Below are 22,704 nucleotides of genomic sequence, written 5' to 3' on the forward strand. Positions count from 1 at the left end.
AATGAGACTTTGTTTTACCATCAGTTGTCTTGTTTCTGTATGTTCTTCTAACACTCTGTGTGCTGTCAGTTAAACTCGAGTTATTTGGTGGTTATTTAGCTGGCTAACCGAGTTGCGTCGTTCAATTATTTACTAATTTAAAATGAGTGTTTCTTGGATCTGTTTAGGCCGGATTTAATGTCTCAGAGGAATGGGTCAAGTGTTCCCCTTAGTATGTGTTAGAGGGTTTTTATGTAACAATATTATGGCAGATAAGTTGTGGTTGTTTACACGGCTGCTGCTGGCGAGCGGAGGGATTCTTGAGAACTTGTTCACTGCGTGTCACCTGCTGGCTGTTCGCAGCACTGTTCTTCCCTGCTTTTTACACCATCATAAATCAATGAGCTTAATACGTTATGTTATCCATGATGTACTGTTTTAGCTTAGAGCTAAATGCATATATATATATATAATATACATACACACATACATACATATATATTATGAAAAGTATGTGTTTTGAGATGAATGAATGTCAATGTAGTGAGCTCCTTAGCTAGACTGCATAAATGGGCATCAGTAACACATGCAGTATTTTTGCTGTCTAGGTAGGCAGGATTTGAGTAAAGTGGCTTGCATTTGATCATAATATGAATAAACATGTTCATTTTAATATCATGGTTGGGCTGGTTTGTCTGGTTTTGGACTGGTGATGTTTCCTTTTATGGAATGTGTGCACCTGACAACAGTCACATGTTCTATTTCTATGAGAATATATAATAATAAATAAATAAATTGTATGTTAAATAAGGGACACTGTAGTGTTTAACTAAGCCAATACACACACCCACACACATACACATGCATGCATGCATGCATGCATACATATATACGTGCGTGTTTGTGTGTGTGAGAGACCCTGGACCACAAAACCAGTCATAAGTAGCATGGGTATAATTGTATCAATAGCCAAAAATACATTGAATGGTCAAAATTATAGATTGTTCTTTGGAAATTTTCCACTTTTATATATATATATATATATATATATATATATAACATGTACTATCAATAATAATATGCATTGCTACTTCATTTGGACAACTTGTTTTTTTTTTGGCACTCTCAGATTCCAGAATTTCAAATAGTTGTATATCAGCCAAATATTGTCTTAAGTTAACCATACTCTGCAAAGCTTATTTATTCAGCTTTCATATGATTTATAAATCTCAATGAATAAATAAAAATTGACCCTTTGACTTATGTTTTGTAGTACATGGTTATATATACACACGCACACATACATATGCACAATAATTTATATTACATATATCAGATGTATAGTATTGGTGTATAGCTGAACCTTTTTAACCTATTTTACATTGTACTTGTGTAAAACAGTATGACTAAAGTAAAGGAGTGGTAGTGTTGGTTAGCCTAACCCCCTGGATCACGTAGCCATGCCTATGTAACTAGTTCTGGAGTGGCTCTGGAGAGAGCGTTTGTTTTGTTGCAAAGTAACGTGTATTTTCTGTTTTTCTTTCTTAACACCCACAGGTGTAACACGAAAGGGTTTTCAGCGAGTCTTCTGACTTTGGATTTACAACCACAAGGGATTTTTTTTTCTGACAAAAGGGAAAATAAATGAATAGCCAGTCTGATCTTTGAGGAGTTACATCAGTCCCATATCCTGTTTGGCATAATGTACTAATGGCTGGCTTTTGTTTGTGGATGCGTATTGTTCGCTCTTAAAAGGAAAGGAATGTATTCATGGATCACACCTTAATGAAACAACTTATTTCACCATGGTGAAACTGGCCAATCCCCTGTACACAGAGTGGATTCTTGAGGCTATTCAGAAGATCAAAAGGCAGAAGCAGAGGCCTTCGGAGGAACGGATTTGCCATGCCGTCTCAACCTCACATGGACTAGACAAGGGAGTCGTACTCCAGCAGCTGGAGCTCTCTGTGAAGGATGGATCCATCCTTAAGGTTACCAGCAAAGGATGCGCTTCATACAAAGACCCGGATAACCCAGGAAGGATTGGGGCTTTCAAGCTGGGAGGCTCTAGCCCGGTCTCGCTTGGATCTGTGATACCTGCAGGAGATCTGCGTCATGTGGATTGGAATAAAATCCTTAGGAGGGCTATCGAAGGTCTGGGCGTCCCGGCTGGCTCCTCTCTAAGGAACATCGAGAGATTCCTTAGAAGCCAGGCCGACCTGGTGAATGTTGTGGCGAACCCCAGGTTTCAGCAGAGGCTGAGGCTAGCTGCTAAGCGAGCGGTTAACAATGGGCGGCTGCTCAAGGATGGGCCGCTCTACAGGATGAACAGTGGTGGGCTGGGAGGCAAGGCTTGCTTCAGGAGCGTGGGGGTCTTTGGTGTTGACCTCCCACCTGTGACACTACTTCCTCACGAGAGAGACCAGGTACTTTTTGGATCCAATCAGGCTTTGTGTGCTTGTCTGAAAAGCTGTGAATGTAATAACTTGTTTTATGGTTTCTGCAAATTCAAAGTCGCACAACTTATTTAAAGCTCTGTTACAAGGTTTTAACCATAAAAAGTTTTGGGAACTTGTGGTTGTTTGGGAACCTCTTCATTCACTACCAAGCAGATTTGTGGCATTTTCCAAACCGTTTAGCTTGTTAGCTTCGACTGTTGTTTTGCGACCTCAGAACAGTTTTAAAATCTAGTGAACAAAACAAGTGTCAGGAACAGAAATACTCATATGTTGACATGCGTACCGGAGCCACCAGTGTCATTTAGAGGTTGTAACATCTAGGAAGTCAGTAGTTTAAGTCCAGTGTTTGTAGTTTTTCAGGGCTTAACTATACAAAAGTGGTTGTCCTGCTGTCCTGAATTGTTGAAATATCTTGAAACCATAGCCTAACTCATTGTTTAGGTAAAGGGTTTTTTCACAATTCACCCCAAACCGCTGTCATCCACATGAGAGAACTTGGGATTGATTTTTAACATTGTGTGATTTGAAATGTTGTGTGAAAAATGAGTAGACCATACTTTATTCCTAAATCATCTTTGGGTTTTCTCCAAGATAGTTTTCTAAATGAGGGCATGAAACACTGCAGATGTTGGAGTAGCTGTGTGTTATTGAATGGAGGAATTTATCTTATTTTTTTTATGCAGTTACTGTGTTTGTGTGTTGTCCTGAAGCTTCATCATCCAGACGTTGCTGGGGCGATTTCCATATTTAAAAATCTTAAGTCAAAACAAAACAACATTTGCAACCCATTCTACATCTGTAGTGTAAAACATTTGAAGTATTTAATCAGTGAAAATGTAGGTTTTGAACTAAATGTATAATTTAGAAAATGTTTGGATTGTGAAATGTGCCTATTCATAGTTTTCATGTGACATCACACCCCACAGGAATGTTCACATGGAGGGCAAAACAAGGCTTTCCTCCACTGACTGCCATTATTTATACGAGGTGTACATTAAAGGGGTGGTTCACTGGCTTATTTCTAGGCTTGATTGTGTTTATGGGGTACAGTCTAACATGTGTTAATGTTTAGTTAAAAAAAAAAAAAAAAAATTCACATTTACCTTCATTCCACATTGTTCTGTCCCTTCTCCAATTAACACGCTGATCATTTATGCTTTTCCTTCGAAATAAGCGATGGACACTGAATGAGAGCGAGAGATGCAGAGCAGGAGGACGTGAGGAACAGGATTAAGAACCGCTGCTTTAGAAGATTGATTTTGAAACTTGTGAATCCATTATATTTGTTAGAAGACAATCGCGATACAAATATGAATAGATTTTTACCTGCACCTCTAGTTTTCTCTAGAGTTGTTTCGATTCCGATACTAGTATCGGAAATATCACCGATACCACAACAAATTCTGGCATCGGCGAGTACAGGAACCCATATACCGATCCGATACCATTTTCTTAAACAAGACCTAGTTATGACCGCTAGCTTTGCCTAACCGCTGCACGGTTCTTCTTCGCTGCTCAAAATGCATTGCAAACACAGGAAGTTGTGCTGTTGCCACAAGCAACCCCTGTTTAGAGCAGCGAAGAAGAAATGAAAACACGTTAGCAGTATGTCCGCTGTTTAGCAGTATGTCCGCTGTTTAGCAGTATGTCCGCTGTTTATCAGTATTTCAGACTGGACCAACCAGACAGTAAAACGGCGACTAGGTTTGCCACAAGTACTGGCACTTCACTACCAAGTCGGTGCTGAAAATTTAAAAATATGATACCAGCGTCTCTGTATTACCAAGTTACAGACTCGCGAGTATATTCGGTACCCGCAGCTGTGTTCAGTCGCTTCCGTGTTAGTCTAAGTGCAGGGCTCCAGACTGTAGCGGAATATATACTAGTGTCTGTGAATATTAAACTGCAAAATACTATTTAAATATAACTCATGCAAATTCTACACATTTGTGGGTGACGGGCGCAGATGCGCGGGAGCTCGCTGTTTTGTAGTCTCTGCTGTGTGTCACTATATGAGGACACAAACGCATAAACCGTCACTTCATGAGAATTTACCGTTTCATTTGAGAAAACTGTCATATCATAAACACAGACACTCAAAGATCTTCATGGCAACCCATCAAAATAAATGTTCGGTTTAACGTGAGTAAATTGACAATATATTAAACTACTGTTGTAGCCTACAGTAGATTTAGCTATGTCTATGTAGTAATAATAATACGTCTCTATTTAGAATAATAATTATGCCTAGACGGTTGCACGTTTTTTACTTGTTTTGTTGTAAAGAGATTATCTGATATATCATTTTTTATATTCCTAGACTTATTTGTTGCAGTTTTTTATACAGGTATATTGTAAAACTAAAATACCTTCACTTAAGAAAATAAATAATATTACTGTCAAATTCATGTCAGATAATAAGAATACTGTAATAAATACAGTAGTTCACCATGTATTTGTTCATGTTTTATCAAGGGATAAGTCTGAAGCACACCATAAAATAATTCTAGCAATTTACACAGGGCTAGTAGTATATACAGCTGTATATAAAGATCAGTACTCGGTATCGGTCGATACCCTGAGCCCAGGTATCGGTATCGGGAAGAGAAAAAGATTATCGGAACATCTCTAGTTTTCTCTTCCTTTTCTCTAAAGCAGCACAGCATGGCCTCGTTTCCTTTGCGGTCTTTTCCAGATAGCTGGGTTTATCTGGGTTCGTTACATTGAACTTTAAGCTTCGTAACTTTGCAGATATTGTTTATGCTCAAACAGCAACATTACACACTAACATAAAAAAAGTTAACTCTCAATCAACCACCCCTTTAAGTAGTGATGTAAGAATCTAAATTCAGTAGGCCTATATATTCAGTATATAAGGTTATTGATGATGCAGACTTTGTACAGGCAAGCAGATGAACCCAGAATATTAACGCAATTCTCGAAGTTTAATATTAAATGTTTTCCCATAGAAAAAGCATTATAAAGAAAACACTTTACCATGAACGCACTGCATTCATGTTCCAGGCTCTTTTGCTTGCTTATATAAAGCATGCATCATCAATAAGGTGTGTACTGAATTTGATCTTTTAACATCACTGTTTTAAAGGCACTTTAGTGAATTCACATTAAATGTTTTAGTAGGGCTGCTTGGTTATGACAAATCATAATCACGATTATTTCGGTCAATATCGTAATCACGATTATTTTACACTATTTTGAGAGGGCCATATAACCAAAACTTTATATGAGTGATTTAAAGAAAGTGATACATATCAAATATGTATTTTCTGTAAATAAGGTTGCTATGACATCTACATTGTAGAGACCAGCGGAATTTCAAACAAACAAAAAGTCCACAAAATTATTGAAAATAATTAAACCGTCAGTAATAAAAAGCAAAGGATAAATACAATAGAATTAAAAGATACAAATGAAACAAACTGTGCTTTAATGTTTATTTTATGCAAGTCTCAAGCAGTTTACAGCCTACTACAGAAATTAATAATCATGTAAAATAAAACGGCAGTCTTCACTGTAAGAATTAAACATTTTGTTTCTTAAAGCTACAAAAGTCCTTTAATCAAGAGCAGTGTGTGATTATAGATTTGTTGTTTGATTAATAAACAGTCGCAGCAGGAAAATAGCCCGCTGTTACTTTAAGAGCCACACGGATCCAAATTACCGTAGCACAGGTATTTTCATTGTCAACGCTTTACGTTAATTTATTACATGACCAATGTAGGTATACATGAATAATCACTAAGCACAGCATTTTGACACATTTTTGCGTGTATTTGAGCGTTTAAGTGCGCACCTTGAGCTAAATGATGACTTTACATGTCTGTGTTCTGTTCTGTCTCTAAGCGCATATCTCTTCCTGAGGACCAGTGAGGACCTCTTTCACGCTTTTAAAAACATGAATAAACATACTTTTATAAATAAAGCATGTCCCATTATGCAAATGTCATGTAACATGATTTTACTGATTTGCACGGGAAATTGGGCTTTTATAGAGGAACGAAAGCGCATCGCTGCAAAAAGGGGGCGGAATGGGGTGCAATAAACGTTTTATCTCGATTGTTGTATTTTCATGATCATTGAAGGCCAAAATTTAAATCGAACTTTTTTCAATTAATTGCACAGCCCTATGTTTTAGCTAGAATGTACCGCTGATTTTAGTGATTAAAATATTGCGGCGGGTGATTTATATGGATTGATAATGGCCAAAACTCACGTGCGATTGTCATGCGTGTCTCGTCAGTAAAGCCAGTTCTGTGATTAGCGGTAAATTAATCTAACAATTAGTAGCATGATTAATCAACTAATCGTCATTATTTCACTGATTAATCAGCAGAATTTATTCAGCTTTTGCAATTACTTAAAATAGTTATACATATTGTAAAAAAAAGTAAAGGTAATTCAGCATTTGAAAATCTTTAATTGCAATTATTGTACAATTAATTTATACAAAAGTGTATTTGGGACCGAATGAGATGACAGACAGATAAACATTCTCATTCATCATTTAGTTAGCCATATGAAAAAGTTACTGAATGACATCATTCTGCCTGACATCTCCTTTTGTAAGTCATTTGGATACAAAACAAATAGAGGTAAGTGATGAGATGCTTTGTTTTTGGATAAACTATTTTATTCAGGCACAACCTTCACAATAAAATCTCTTAAAATAATCAAACAGTCCTGAGCTAGATCAAGTTTCGATCTATGCAATCCAAACTTCTCACTTTAATCACTTTAATAAAATATTTTTTTCCCACCAATAAAAATATTTTATCCATAGCTAGCTTCACACTGGAGAGCTGCTTTATAATAGAAAATCAGGTTGTAATTTGTAAAGCTGCTTGATTTAAGACCTTGAAGTACTAACGTTATCCACTGTTTTCTTCAACGCGGAAGTAAGCCTATGAGTGAGACTTCCAGTTCATAAGCCGCTATAGGTAAATATATAAATTTGTATAAATTAATAACGCAGTAAACGGTAAAACTGTTTGCACTATAAACCAGTGTGTTCATAATTAAGAGCTCGTGCAAACATCCACATCGCTGTAATCAGATGCGTTTTAGACTGCTGCTTTTACACTGCGGTCAGTTTTTATTTCGTTATTGAGATGAAAGCGCACGGCATATGTTTACATAATCATCCAAAAGCTGCTTAACAGCCTCAAGTTCGGCTCTGTTGCATTTGCTCTGAAGCGCTGAAAAAACTACCGTATTTTCCGGACTATAAGTTTTTTTTCATACTTTGGCTGGTCCTGCGACTTATAGTCAGGTGCGACTTATTTATCAAAATTAATTTGACATGAACCGAGAGAAATGAACCAAGAGAAAACATTACGTCTACAGCCGCGAGAGGGCGCTCTATGCTGCTCAGTGCTCCTGTAGTCTACACTGAGCAGCATAAAGCGCCCTCTCGCAGCTGTAGACGGTAATGTTTTTTCTTGGTTCTAAATGAATGCGACTTATGTTTTTTTTCCTCATCATGACGTATTTTTGGACTGGTGCGACATATTCAGGTGCGACTTATAGTCCAAAAAAATACGGTAGTTGTCAGCGCTGTCCTGTGATTTCTTACTAAAGTAGCTTAGAATCTCAAAACTTATTATAGCATATTTTTCTACTTTTGAAGGAACTAGGCTATTTACAACCCACAGCTTCACAATAATATAGAGACTGTATGACTAATTCACACACGCAGTCACTCGTACTGGTACTGTGCTAATTTATCTTTATCTGATCTTTATTTATCTCTTACACCAAGCAATAATCTATAAGAAATGTTACGAACATTGATAAAATAACTGCTGATAGTGAGCTATGATGTCAGATCGCGCTTTCAATAGGAAGAAATATCCCACCTTTAATAGTCGATCTTAACCATCTGGCTGAGGCCAATCTAAAAAGACGCTCGGGACAGTTGACAGAACGCTGCTGCATGTCGTCATGAAAGCGTATCATTTTCACGTGTTATTAAGCCTTGCCACTTGTCAATTTAACCATTCAAAAAACTTTAAAGCATTTAAACACAAGACGCGGAAAAGCTGAACTGAGCAGCTGGTTACTCGCGCTGTGCTCAGTGCGCACGCAGATAGAGAGCCACGCCTCACAGACAGTGACCCTGAACCGACCTCTCCCTTGCTAATTCAACCTTTTCACACCACAGACCGAACACAATTAATCATTGCTTGGTAATTGGCCAACAAAGTATTGACTGTTGTCTGAAGTTTTGTTTGATTGTAATCCATTACATATCTTTCTATCAAAGTTATCTGATATCTAGATGAATTTGTTCTGACAGTTTAACTCTTGAGTTCTTGTCATATTTTATTACCATTTTCTAAACTATAGCAAATAAACTGATAATGTGAGAAATGTTGAAGGTGTCTGAATAAATTTTGGTTTGACTGTATGTTTAATTTTTACAGTGCTATTTTACATTTAATTATTCGGTTTCTGTACCTGGACACTTACAAACTTGAAAAAACTTAAACACTGTGTAAATAGCACAAACAAATAAACAGAACGAACATTCAAATTAAACACTTCCAAACATGGCCCACTGGTACAACCTGCACCGGGGCCCTGCTAACCCCAGCTACAGCCCTGCTCACAGTACAAACCTTGTCAGTGAACTATGAGGGCAAAAAAACAAAACCGAAACAAAATAATCGTTCATTAATCGTAATTGAGGTAAAATGTTCAATTAATCGAGGTTTTGATTTTAGGCCATAATCGTCCAGCCCTAGTCTGTGATTTAATTGCCATCCAAATCCAAGATGTCTGTGTTTTTCTCTCACCTCCCGGCCAAATTACCTACTGTTACCTACCGAGGTCGTGTGGTAATTTAATTGCTATCCGAATCCACATCTCTTGAGTTTACAAGAAGAAATCGATTCAAAATTCAGTGCTTAAACCCTTTTTGAGCACACCCGATGTACTTCGGTGTAATTTGCATGCATATTTATTTCTGAAATGCTGGAAAGAATTAAAAGATAATTATGTATTATAAAATATACTTGGAATAAGAATAAATTTTACACAAGTATTTAAAAAAACATTTTGCACAGTAACAATACATTTTTGTAGGTAAAATTAATTTTATTTTAAGCAGACAATCATGTGACTGGCCACGTGAGCAGTGCGTTCTCAGGTGCGTAAGATGATAGGATCACAGAACTCGCTCCTGCACTGTGAATAAATCGCCATCTGAATCCATGAGTTTTATCACTGAGGTGATATGTAAGTTTGTTTTTTACAGACATCCATATGAGAAACAGTTACCATCTGAATCTTGCTTTAAGGTCCATGCTTTGTGGCTCTTAATGCTCTCTTTTCCTGCAGTGTTCTGCAAACAATCGGAGGCCGTTTGGTAATCAAATCTTGGAGCACATTCCCTTGTCCACTCTTTACGGAGTTGCTCTTTGAAAGCTAAAGCTTTTGGTTTCCATGCATTGGGGGCTTGACTGTTGCTAAGCAATGTGCTTCATTGACCCTAGGACATGATAGCATGGTGCCAGTCTTTTTTCACAATCACAGAGACGGTCTGCCGTCTTGCAGATGGTTCAGGGGGACTGCAGTGGTGGGCTGGCTGCTGATTAGCTCAATGCATTAAAGGGCTCTTTTGTTGTTAATTGTGTGCTTGGGGACTGGTCAGTCTGCAGCTGCTCCAGGCCTCTTTATCATATTCTGCGAGGGGTTAAATTATGAGAAAGGACGGGGCCAAATCCAGCTTTCTTTTGTCCCATTAGCTGGCAGCATTCGATTTTGCATTGAAGGTGTGTATTAGATCTCATGGCTGGCCACTCTTTTTGACGTTCTTGTAACTCTTGCTTAGTTTAAAATACAGTAATTCAATGAAGATCTGTTAAAGCTTTGCTGATTACATCTGTTCTTCAGTAATGGTGTTGAAACAGTACTAGACTGCTGTTTACCAGCTGTGGCTGATGCAATTTGCTCACTTTCTAGAAATTTCATTATGGTCTTAGCTGTGCATTTTTTTACTTGAGTGAGTCTGCCTAAGAAACGGCAGAATGTTGCCATAAAATTTTAGTTTAGTGACCAAATGTATATGAATAACATAAGATTAATCAAATAGTCCAGTTGAAACCACAGAGGGGGGATTCCTAACCGGGAGGAGGAGGTGTTCTTGTAATCATTTGTTTTACTTAGATGAATCTATTAACAGACCTTGCTGTTTAGGTTCATCAAATTAATGATTCATTCAATTTCTTTTTGTTCCTTTTACCCACCATAGTGCTTTCTATTTATTTATTTATTTATTTTCTATAAACATTTTATGTACATGTAACAACACAGATTTGCAATATTTAATATTTAATCAATGTTTGCTGCTAAAAGGATTACATTTCTGATTGGTGTTTAAGCGGTATATCACCAAAGACATTTTTGCATTTGCATTTTTCCACTGGTTAGTCACAAGTTGATGTTCCTAGTTGTGGCTTTGCTAATAATGGTTACAAACATCATTTCACTGTCTTCACACCTAATGGCAGTCTCTGTATTAAGTTCCTCTGCATTTCTAGAAAGTTGTTTGGGTCTGATAGGGTAAACTAGTGTTTACTGATGTGGCTGTAGGAATACAGAAGAACAAAAATGCAGAAAAAAATACCTCTGTGAACCTGCAGTTGGAAAATTACTTGATATGCATGATTAAGTCCGCTAACCCACATGGGTCAAATTTGTTTCTGTTCTTTTCAGTTTAAGACCGTTTGTTCAGCTCAGTGTGAAGTTTGTTGATGTAATCTCCATCCTCTGTGACTTCTGCTAAATGCTCCTTTCAAAGCAGTACCACTTTCTTTCGGTGTATCTAGTATATTTTTTACTGTTCAATCAGCATTATTGTTTGCACAGCAGTGTCAAAAAGCCTCCAGCTTATGTGAAGAAACTCATACTCGCTAATGTTTTTGAGATGCATATTAAAGCCCAAGTTGGACTAGGACAAGAGGGAAATACAAGAATTGTTTTTGCTGGCCTGATCAAGCCTGGAGTTCAGATTTTTACTTGCTGTTTTGGGTTAAGTGGTTTCCTCTAAGTCACTATTGATAGGGCAAGATTGAGATCTCTGTAATTTTAGAAACCTGGATCAATTTTTGTTAACATTGAACCGGTTTGCTGTGTGTTAACAAAGTCCCTAAGCATTAAGCCACTGCCACCACATATATGCATAATTAGTGAGGGTCAGACATGGAGATGGCTTAATTAGTGCTGGAGTAATTGTCACTTAGCTAACCCGAGTCTCCGATACCTGAGTGTGTGCCATGTTGCTGTTCCTCAGGCAGAATGACCTGAATGAAGTAATGGTAATGTAATAGCCTTGCCATCCTCGTTAAGTTCCTTGGCTTTAGAGGCCTGGGTGAGCTAATAGAGCTGTTGGAAAATGTAATGGGACGAGTCATGGGTCAGCGTTAGAACAGATCTGTCCTACATTCCTCTTTCACACTGAAGCATGAGACGTCATTAAGCTTAAATAAAATCTTACTACTTTCTCTCTGGCTCTATTTGGTCTCAAACCACTTGAAAGTTGATGGTGATGTGCATGTCACTGGATTGGATAACAAAAACCGTGCCAAGAGAGACACAATTTACATGTCAGTTACTGTCTGTGTCTAGTTATGGGATGAAGGCAAGGCATAACCACATACACGCCACCATTCAAAAGTGATATGCTCCTACTTGTGGTTATCCAAGGTAAGATCTCAGGAAGCTTATGTAGATAAGCGGCACAGCAGTCACGTTTAATGCGGGAAGAAGCCCATGTTTGCTTTAAGTGATTTTTATTTATTTTTTTTACTGATTTTCATTACTCTGTATCTGTATGTAACAGATAATGGCTCACATAGCCTTAATGTTAGTTATGCATTGAAGTTTTGCATTTGACACATGCTTTTTGCGAAGCATCCTAGGCCTATATTAGTTTGTCTTTCAGTTCATGCATTTAATGGGAATTGAACCCATGCTCTGCTGTTTGAGCTATAGAAAAGCAGAGTTCATATGTTTATGGAGGTTTACTACTTGCCCAACAACTAACTGATAAGTTTCAGTCTTTTTAGTGTGTTAATTGAGAAATTAGCATGCAGTCCTTTAGTTTTTAGGTAGTTTGTGTGGAAAAGATGTCCTAAATGATCCTCTTTATTTTGAAAACATATAGTTTTGCACGTCCTTAGTAATGAGATTCATACTCGTTAGCTTCATAAGAAAAGCTGTGCTTTTGGCTTCATGCTGAAGTATGCATGCTTAGTGTCTCTGGGCCTGTAGGAACAAAGTGAATGGGAGATACTATTGACTTTAATCTATACCAAGAGCCTATGCCTCTTAAAGTGCTTTTATCTAGAGCTTATGAAACTACTAGGACACAGGTGTGTAATCATTTACAATAATTCTGCTATTTAGTTTTGTGCATACTAGTATTTTGACATTATTTATAAAACAGTGTTGATGTTGAAATAATGCACTACCCTCACGATGTAGTTATAACTTTAATACATCATGTTAAAGGCTTATTGAATAACAAATGTTGAAGGATTCATTAAAAGCGTACAAAGCAGTGACAAGCCACAGATTTAATTGATCTGTTGTCTGTTGGTTTGTAAGCTAATTCATTTCATCCTACACACTGTAGTTTCTTTTGGTTTTCATTTAGTCCTGAGTTTAATAAAGTGAGGCCAGATTTATTTTTAGATTTCTTTTAATTAAGATAAACTGTCGTTCAGAATTTATTATGCCAAGTATTTATTATTATTATTTATTTAATTTCTATTTTTCACATGCCTCTCACTTTGAATAGTCTCAGTAGCTAGCATGGGGCTAAATTATACACAAACATTAGACCTTGCACCTGTAGCACTTGCTTGTTCCCAGTGCAACCACTGCAGTCAGGAAGGATTCTCTGGCCTTTAATTCGGATTCAGACATGGCACAGAACTTTATCATCAGCCTGGTGTGCACACTTTCTCCACTTAGTGGACAACAATTGAGAAAAGTATGTTTGTGGTGGTGCTTTGTGCTGTTACTTTAAATAGAAGGATATTGTTAATTAATGAGCTGGGTGCTTCAGGTAAAAGTGCTTGTGTCCCTCAGTGAACTAGACCTGTCTCAGGGTAACACGCTATTATTGCCCATTTTGGAGGGGAATACTGTCATCTGTGGAATGTTCCTTTTGCAGATATTCCCGATCTCACATTTGTCACAATATTCAGCATGGTGTAGTCACCAGCCAGCACATATTTGTGCTTACACTGACATGAGAATTTGTCCTAGTAAAATTGAGCAAGTAGAGACACTTGTTTTGTTGCTAGGTTTGTGCACATTCAGTAAAATGTAACCATAGCTAGGAATTTTAAAATTCCACTCTTCTTCAGTGTACCATTATTTTTCTAGCATATGGAACTGACCAACTTCAGTGATTGTGTGTGATTTAGTAGCAAATTTAAGAAAAATTTGTGATTTTCTTTCTTCATCCACAGTGTAAAATTCTGACAAAATCTGATTTCTTGATGATTTTATATTTTATAATAGTGATTTTATAATTTCAAAATATAGAGAAAGGGTAGAACTGAATGACCAATAAGTGCTCCTCTGCTGCTGTCTACTGGTTATTGTATAATATTTTTTTTAACTTAAGTGTTTGTTTACGACAAAGTAGCCTATATTTTGTTCTTCCCATTAAAAATAACATTCAAACTGGATCATCTTAGAGCTTTAAAGTGCTGGAAGTAGTTGTGAAATGCTTGAAAGTCATAGAAAAGTGCTTGAATTTTTCTCTCTCAAAACGTTGTACAAATCCTGAAATGAATGAATGATGTAACTATGGTTACAGTTAGAGTTACCACTTCTGGTTTCCTGATGTATATCAGCACTATTTATAACAGATTTCTGTGCAGAATTTGAATGATTCTCATTAGATCTCGCAGCAACCTTATTGTGTGGTGAATTCAAACGCTTCTCACTGGATCTTCCAGCATTGTTGCATCTGTGAAGTAACAGTGTCGCAAAATCAACTTTGGCTCCCGAATAAAGCTGTTCTGAGCTTGGACAAGTTTGTTTGCGTCACAGTCCGGTTTAGTTTAGTTTAAATGTAGCACTGTTTAGTTTAGCTTTTGTTTTGTTTGCTGTTTGATGTTTCTCAAATGCAACAGAAATGGAAGAGCTTATGAGATGGGGAATGTGGTGGTTGCACCAGTGCGACAGCTCACAAAAATTAGTTGCACTGGCAGACAAAAAATGGTTGCAAAATGTCTGTCTGGAGCCCTGCATTGCCACATGTCTCAATTTCATTTAACATTAAATGATGAGTCAAGAAAGTGGTTAAAATTTGTAACTGGCATAATGTCTGGTTAATCCAGCACACTATAGTGTGCTGTGGGTTACTGTATTCTTTTCAGTCACTTTGCTGTGGATCAGTTGTGGCCAGTTTAGTAAGACTAGTGTAAACACTGCAGCAGTCATAAAAGAAGTGTGCTGATATTCTACATATCAAGTAGCTTGCATTCCGATCATATGTAACTCAGTGTCAAACATCCCAGGCTTCCAAGTGGGGTTTTTTTTTTTTTCAATCTTTGTCCATGTGAACAACACACAATGTGTGTGAAGTAAATAAATGTGTTTCATGTGCTGCTGAAATCCAGCGAGAGGCAGTGGAATTCTGCCATTGAAATCAATTTAGCACTAATGTTATTGAATGATGTGTAGAGCTGCAGTAGAGGGTTTATTTGTATTTATATGAGGCAGCAGTTCTTGTGCTTTTCCCCTCCTGTACGTGAATACAGATGAATTGTTTGGAGGCAAATGAGGTCAAGCATTATGTGCATGGTGGGATTTTTGTTGTGTATCGTGATTATGTTGCCCTCGGGGAGAGAAGCCCTTTATTGACATTGAGCACACATTTATTTCTTACAATCATTTGTATAAAGAGCTATACATATTTCACTGGCCATCGATTGGAGCCTTTCAATTGGCACTTAAATGAAAACTTACAATGTTTATGAATAACCCATCTGCAAACTGATGGTCTGCCAAAATGATTAATAGGCTAGGGATTGATTGATTGCCTGTTGCATAAAACAATTAGTCTGGCATTACTCTCAACAGGTTTCTCACCAGAACAGACACTCAATATTTATCAACACGGCACAGCGGGAGCTCAGCCTGAATGGCTCTCTTGAGATGGTACAGAGAACATACCCACTAGATGTAGTTTTACTCCATCTTCTAATGCCCCATCTGCATCTAATATACACCATCCCCCAACAGAACGCACGGTCTCTTGCTGACAAGCCTTTTGGGAGAGAATCGAGCCGAATTGCTTGCTTGTTTACTCTCAAGTTCTACCAGTTCCTGTTCACAGGAGAATGCTGTGTTTTTTTTGAGCATCTGATGCTGAATCTAAGGACTTGGGCTTGAATGGACTTACGTAATACGTACAGAGATTTAGACACAACTGTTTGGAGATGTGAAGGTGTGGTGGCAGACTTTCTCTGTGTAACCTTTTTCTGATCTCCACTGCACGAGTCCTGCATGCAACAGGCTTTATTGGGAGGAAAGATAGTCTTCTCTCGAGAGCTATTCACTGAGCCTGTTCGGCTCCATCTAATCTTATTTTGGCATCAGCACCTTGCGTTAACCTCTTTTAGAGGACACAGTCTACACCTCTCACAGTTGTATAACATCCCATTGCTAATATTTACACAGGCTCAACATTGTGTATCACAGTGCTCGGTGATACGGCAAGGCGGGGTGTGTGTGATGACGTGCACACACATCCTGCTGGGCATCCTTTATCCTTCATCAGTAGTACCAGATTTATTGCATGTATGTGTGTTTGATGTTGGAGAAGACTTCTATTTAGAAGACTTCTATAAAAAGAATGTAAACATTACAGTAGTCCGTTGCAGCACACCTCCTTAGTTCAAAGGAGACATTTGGGTTGAATTTCCTGTTGTTTGTGATATCAGGTCTCATGGTTTCTGCATCTAGATTTGATCCTGATCTCCAGAGATCTTGGATACCTGAATGCTCGATACTGTTCAGTGTTAGATACTATAGCAAGAACAATAACATGTATCCCTATTGATTATATTATGCTCACCAAGGCTGAATTTATTTGATCAGAACTGTTTTCTATTTAAATATATTTAAAAATTTAATTTATTCGTGTCATGGCAAAGCTGATTTCTCTATTACTCCACTCATGTCACATGATCCTTCAGAATTCATAAAATGCTGATTTGGTGCTCAAGAAACATTTCTTATCAATGTTAAAAACAATATTTTTGTGGAAATTGATTTGCATAGTTTTTCTAAGGGAGAGCAATCGTTTTTTCCTTTCTTTTAATTGTATTTATTATTTTTTTTATTAATTTTTATTTATTTTATTGTGGTTTGGTTTAATTTGATATAATTGACAAGCATCACCACTATTAGGTTGTATTTACACTGCAATGCCAGATTCACAGACCTGATCGGTTGGATCAGCAGTCAGTCAGACAGCAATACTGAAGAAAGGCTGGTACTGTTCTTACTAATATCTTTATTTTCATATTGGTACATGGTACTAAAGCATTGGTAGACTACATCTACAGAGCAATTTGATATTTATTTGACTTGGTTTGGTACCCTTCCTTTGCCAGAAACTGCTTTATTTCTGGCACCGCATATCTGTCCTCTATAATCACATGCTTAATAACTATCCGGCTCCCTGGGTTTGTAACCACCTGTCTAGTTTGACACCCGATATTCAAACAAAGCTAATCAAAACACATGCCAAATCTTTTATCTTCTAATCTGTACTCATGGTCGATGCCACTCATGTGCCTTGTTTAATAATAGTCATACTGTGTTTCAAACCTTGGTGTGTGTGTGTGTGTGTGTGTACATATGATTTAAAGCACTGCACTCCTTCAGCTGTTGGAGGTTTAGTTGGAGTACATCTTTAGTGTTTTGTTTTGTCAAACATGTAGACTTTGTAAACCTTTTTTAAAGAACCTTTTGAAAGCAATGTTGCCACTTAGTTGCAAATTATATTCTAATCGGGTTGGGTATCATTTGAATTTTATCGATTCTGATTCTGCTTATCGATTTCGATTCTTATCCATTCCTAGTTTCGATTCCAATAAGATAGGAACAAACAAATCAATGAATAGCATAAATACAACTGAACCAAATTTCAGGTACAGAAACTGTAGTTAAAATTGTAAAAAACATTGCATAGGTTTCTTTTCATAAAATATAGATTAAAGTTATTAAATATATTCAGTCAATATCTGTGAATGATTTTCTTTTGTTCTTTGATTAACATTAATGACAGGCAGCGTGTTTAAAGACACACAACGCTAAAAATAACGTACATGCGTTTTCTTTCTCATCCATTTACGTTCACTTAAGATAAAAATGTTTATGATATACAATGTAGTTTTCTGCATACTGGTCGACGTATATGAAAGAAGTCAATTTTGGTCTGGAACAACCTTTTCTACAGTGAAAATACATTGAACGGTCTTAGAACGGACACATACCGGGAACCCACACCACGACCGCTGACTGCTGTTGTCTGTGCACCCGCTTGCACTTCATGTGCGCTGCACGCAAACAGCGCAAGTTCTTTCCATTCCTGCAAATAAATAGTTTTAAATCACATTAAAATGTGAACGCAGGAATCTTTAAGCAGAATCAAAATGCATGTTTCTTATTGAATACCCGGTTATTGGAAATTTGGATCCGGTTTTCGATTGCCCAATCTTATATTCAAATGAATGTTTACATCAATTAAAAGCATGTTCTCTCTCTCTCTCTAGCCACGTGCTGATCCCATACCCATATGCAGTTTCTGTTTGGGCACAAAGGAGTCCAATCGAGACAAGAGGCCAGAGGAGTTGCTGTCCTGTGCTGACTGTGGGAGTAGCGGTAAGACCCATGTTTGAACTCGGTCTAAACACTGGCTATATATGGCCAGTGCATCGTCTGAACGTCTGTGCCAAATAGCCGAAATCAAGTTATCATCCAACTAGGAATGTTATTGGTTGAAGTGAATCAAACTTTGTAACTAACCATTTAGCTTTAACTAAACCTGCAATTTTTATTTTGGACACCTGCTCATAATTGTCGGTTGTGTAGAAATATTAGGAATACATTTTTAGCTTAATGTGTTTTTTTCCTTCTTTTTTTGTTTTGCTTTTTTTGTAGTACAGTAATGGTATTTCAGTTATCAGCAGTGTCAATTGATACCACATGATCATGTGATTGAGTCAAATCCAGAAGGGAGTTTGTCAGAGGTAGTGATGTGCCAAAATGAATGTGCTTGGCCAAAACAGAAACTGTACTTTCTGGACAATTTGAATGAAAACCAAAACTTGGTTGTTTGGGACAACTATAAAGTTATGTTTGTTTTTTTATCTTTTTTTTTATTTCACTAACTTCCTTCAATTGGTATCGTCTTTCAATAACACGAAGGCTACTTTTTAAAATGTTGCTTAAATAACTGTTCAAAACAGAGAAAAACAAATCTGAACAATGGATTTAGAATTTTTGACTACAATATGCTTTCAGTATCTTGTTTAGGACTGATGTACAATAGTGTTTGTTGTCCATCTGCATTTATCTGTGCGTCTTTTATCATCTCTCATCAGAGCGGGTGTGTGCCAAGAACATATCTTCATTAGCCAGGGTTTGCATTAAATGTTTAAACCTGGATAACTTTACATGCAGACTACGTTTTATCCATGTCTAAATTTATTGTTTAGTATACTTAATTTGGGGTTCATATTATCAGCCCAGATTCAGTCAGTTTCCTTTTTGTCTTCGGCCATAAAACACCATTTTTAGTGAAGAAAACTGGTACATCATAAGTCAGAGTGCAATGAGAATGATGTATAAATCTTTGAAACAGCCCAGGAAATGTCGAGAAGGGGAGAAAAATATTGAAAAAACCCTGTTGAACCCTATGCTAATCAACGTTAAAGTGTTGAGAATATTGGCTATATATAAATGTATGATGTGAAAAAAGAATATATAGTTATGATAAAACTTGAGTAGTTCTTGATGAATGTTTGAGAAATGTTGTAAAAAAAAAAAAAAAGGCAAACAAAATAGTGTTAGTTTTTTTACTATAAAAATAGTCTATTCTGTAAAAGTATTGGCACAAGGGTTTTACACAATCACAGATGGATTCAAGCTAAAAGGTGTGCAGTTTTTCTCCCCTGCTTCAAGTTTGCTTTCTTGTTTCTTTTAAACTATTTATTTTTTCCCTCCTCCAGACAGAATTGCCATGTTCCTGTTAAATTACCTGCTCTTATGTTGTAATTTGTTTTGAACAGTGATTTTGAAATGCCACAAGGAATTGTTCTGCAGGTGACATTTTTATGACTGAGTTTGACTTAACAACGCAGAGGTGGTTTTCATTAAGTGTTCATGAAAGTATAGAAAATGTGCTCCCACTGTAAACCACAGCTGGTTCGCAGCCCTCAGGGACAGGAGTACATGCTTTTACATGACTATAACGGATCGACTGCCATTACGGTGTACGCGCGTACCATTTCTGCCTCGTTAAGATCAAATTATCCTTAATTAGCCACTCAGAAGTGTTTGATAATACAGTGCTTTTAGACTCCGATTTGGAAAGTCTTCACGCATGGCTTTCGCATTGTTGATGCCACGTGTAAATATTTAACTGATCCACGGTCAGGGGAATCTTTCATTTGTTGCTTTTTGATGTTCTCTCTCCGCTTGATTAAGTCTCTGTTAACATTTATCTTGTAATATTTCAGCAAGGGCTTTTGTGTTTCCTGCCAAACTTAAAGGATTAGGTAATGTCGCTCTTTTAATTGAGCGTGTTTGGAGACTTTTTCTAAAGCCTGTTTGTTTTATTCCACATTTCTCTTCAAAGGCCATCCATCATGCCTGAAGTTCTCCGCTGATTTGACTGCAAATGTCAAGGCCCTGCGATGGCAATGCATCGAATGCAAAACATGCAGTTCCTGTCAGATTCAGGGGAAGAATGCTGTAAGTTTCTTTTCAAATGCACTGATGGCATTGGCCCAGATCCTGTTGACATCTTTTATAGTGTCAGAGCGCTGCTTGTGTTCTGACACTTTTACTGCAGGATGTTGTTTACTTGTGTTGTGTAGATTGCATCTTATTTTTTGCGTGTCTGACATGTTTCTCTCTCTCTGTGTGTGTGTGTGGATCCAGGACGAGATGCTCTTCTGTGACTCCTGTGACAGGGGTTTCCATATGGAGTGTTGTGACCCACCGCTCTCCAGAATGCCAAAAGGTACATTAGGCTTTTGTTTGCCTCTGTGGATTTTTCTATTCTCAAGGTGAAGCTGTTAAATGTGCCATTACACAAAGGCTTCTGGTTACATAATAGTAAGATGATATGTACTTTACGTCATGAACTATTTAGTGGCTGTCTCCCTCTCCCTCTCTTTCCAGTCTCTTTCTCATTGTTAATAATTTCGCCTCTGGCTTGCAAATGACTGTGCTTGTCCTTTTCAGTTAATGGCAGTTTGTCTGAAATGGGCATGTAAGTGCCAAGATAAAAAGAAAGCAGCATCATAAAGCATTTCAACAGAGCAGAACAAGTTCATTTCACTTAATTCACTACAGTAGCCTTCAGTGCTGAATGTCTGAAACTGCTGGAGGGAGGTGACATTCTGCCATGAGAAATCCCATCAAATTTCATTTGGGTTTTGTTATGGGTGAAAGAAAATGCTTTAACTAAAACTTGAATGTTAAGGATGTCAATTAATTTAGTGTGATTAATTATAGCAAAAATAACACCGTTATTCATAGCGACTCACAGAACAGCTAGACCAAAGATGACTGTCTGAATTTCTAAAGTAAGAACGCTTCCTGTGAATGGCCCTGTGGGAGTATGTGACCGTCTACTGCAGACAAAATGACAAACTTGCAGTAGACCAGCAAAATACGTTTTTAATGGTATGGAAAAAGCCAAACAGTATAATGACCTAAGAAAATATTTCTAATATAAGGCCTCAAATAAATTAGTCTAACTGTCTGAAAAGCTATTGATTTTTTTGTTTACTTGTTTTTTCAGTATAACATTTATCAAGATTTTTATTTGTGCTCTGTCAAAATCACTTTTCCATTTCCAAATTCCATTTGGTCGCCACTGTGAAATTTCTCACTGATGCTTATCTTGTGAACCAGTGCCACATACTTTTGCACAAGATATCTTGAAGCTACGGTTCTATACTAAACATCAATGCAAAATTAGCATTACTTTTAAAATTTGATAAACTAAAGGTCTAATCATTCAGTTTGTTCATTTGTTATTTTCCTCTCTAAAGAGGATGAGAAGGCTGAAGCCATGTCAGGAAAAGAGCACCCCACACAACTTCAAAGCCATTTATTCAGTGTTTCCTTGTTGGTATGTTACCTGTAGAAAGTTTGTTTTTCTTGGCTCAGTTTCTTTTCTTCTAAAGAGAGTGGAAATGAAGGGAAAGGCACAGCGGGTTGTCTGTCTCTGCTCAGCACTATAAAGACATACCTGAAAAGTGTCACTGCTCCAGACATGATGAACCATCCTTGAAATGCTTCTCACTTTTTGTGTGTCTCTCTCTCTTTTTCTCTCTTTTTCCCTGGACCTCCCCCAGGAATGTGGATCTGCCAAGTATGCAGGCCAAAGGAGCAGGAGGGAAAACGGTTGCTACACAAGACAGCAGCCCAGATCAAAAGGCGATATGCAAAGCCAGGAAGGCCAAGAAAAAATCTAGCACATCCAACAGTGTACGATAACTCATTTCATCTATCTTGTTCATTATGCTTCAGGCTTAAGGTTACAGGTCTCACATCAGTATGTTGCCTAAACTGTAAATGCTCTTTTTAATGGCCTACTCTGATTTTTGTCCTTCACAATCTTGCCTTGAGAGTATATGTAGGTTTTCACACCCTCTCATCCAAAAGGTTTAAAATTAGCATGGCTTCTATGGTGTACCTTTCACCTGGGGCATTCTTTGCTAGTCTATTTTTATCATATGGCTGTATAGTAAAGCTCAGTTGGAATGCTGTCAGTCGGACTGGGTGAGTCTGGGTCAGCAAGCTTTTAAATGTGCTGTACTTGAGGGATTATATCTTTCCTGAAGGCTTGATGAGCACTGATAAACACAGTGAAATGTTTTGTTGAAACTGTGAAATCAGGCTTAGGCTTAGTCACAGTCTAGATGATCACAGAGATTCTCATTCATTTGTGGCTCATGTTTTTAATGCAACCATC

At 37.4% G+C, this 22,704-nt stretch overlaps 1 protein-coding gene across 2 annotated transcripts in view; it reads left to right on the top strand.

Moving 5' to 3' along the window:
* Positions 1–1,300: 1,300 nt before the first annotated feature.
* The window catches only part of LOC132110696 (histone acetyltransferase KAT6B-like), a 32,668-nt gene continuing 11,264 nt past the window's right edge, over positions 1,301–22,704 (top strand). The window contains exons 1-5 of one of the 2 annotated variants that reach the window (XM_059517527.1): positions 1,301–2,405; positions 18,266–18,374; positions 20,353–20,468; positions 20,658–20,739; positions 22,085–22,217. In XM_059517527.1, coding sequence (XP_059373510.1) covers positions 1,785–2,405; positions 18,266–18,374; positions 20,353–20,468; positions 20,658–20,739; positions 22,085–22,217 — 1,061 coding nt within the window. In that variant the 5' untranslated portion in view covers positions 1,301–1,784. The remainder of the gene's footprint in view (positions 2,406–18,265; positions 18,375–20,352; positions 20,469–20,657; positions 20,740–22,084; positions 22,218–22,704) is intronic. The other variant, XM_059517526.1, reaches the window with a different exon arrangement.

Source organism: Carassius carassius, chromosome 30 (genome assembly GCF_963082965.1).
Source record: "Carassius carassius chromosome 30, fCarCar2.1, whole genome shotgun sequence".
Lineage (NCBI taxonomy): Eukaryota > Metazoa > Chordata > Actinopteri > Cypriniformes > Cyprinidae > Carassius > Carassius carassius.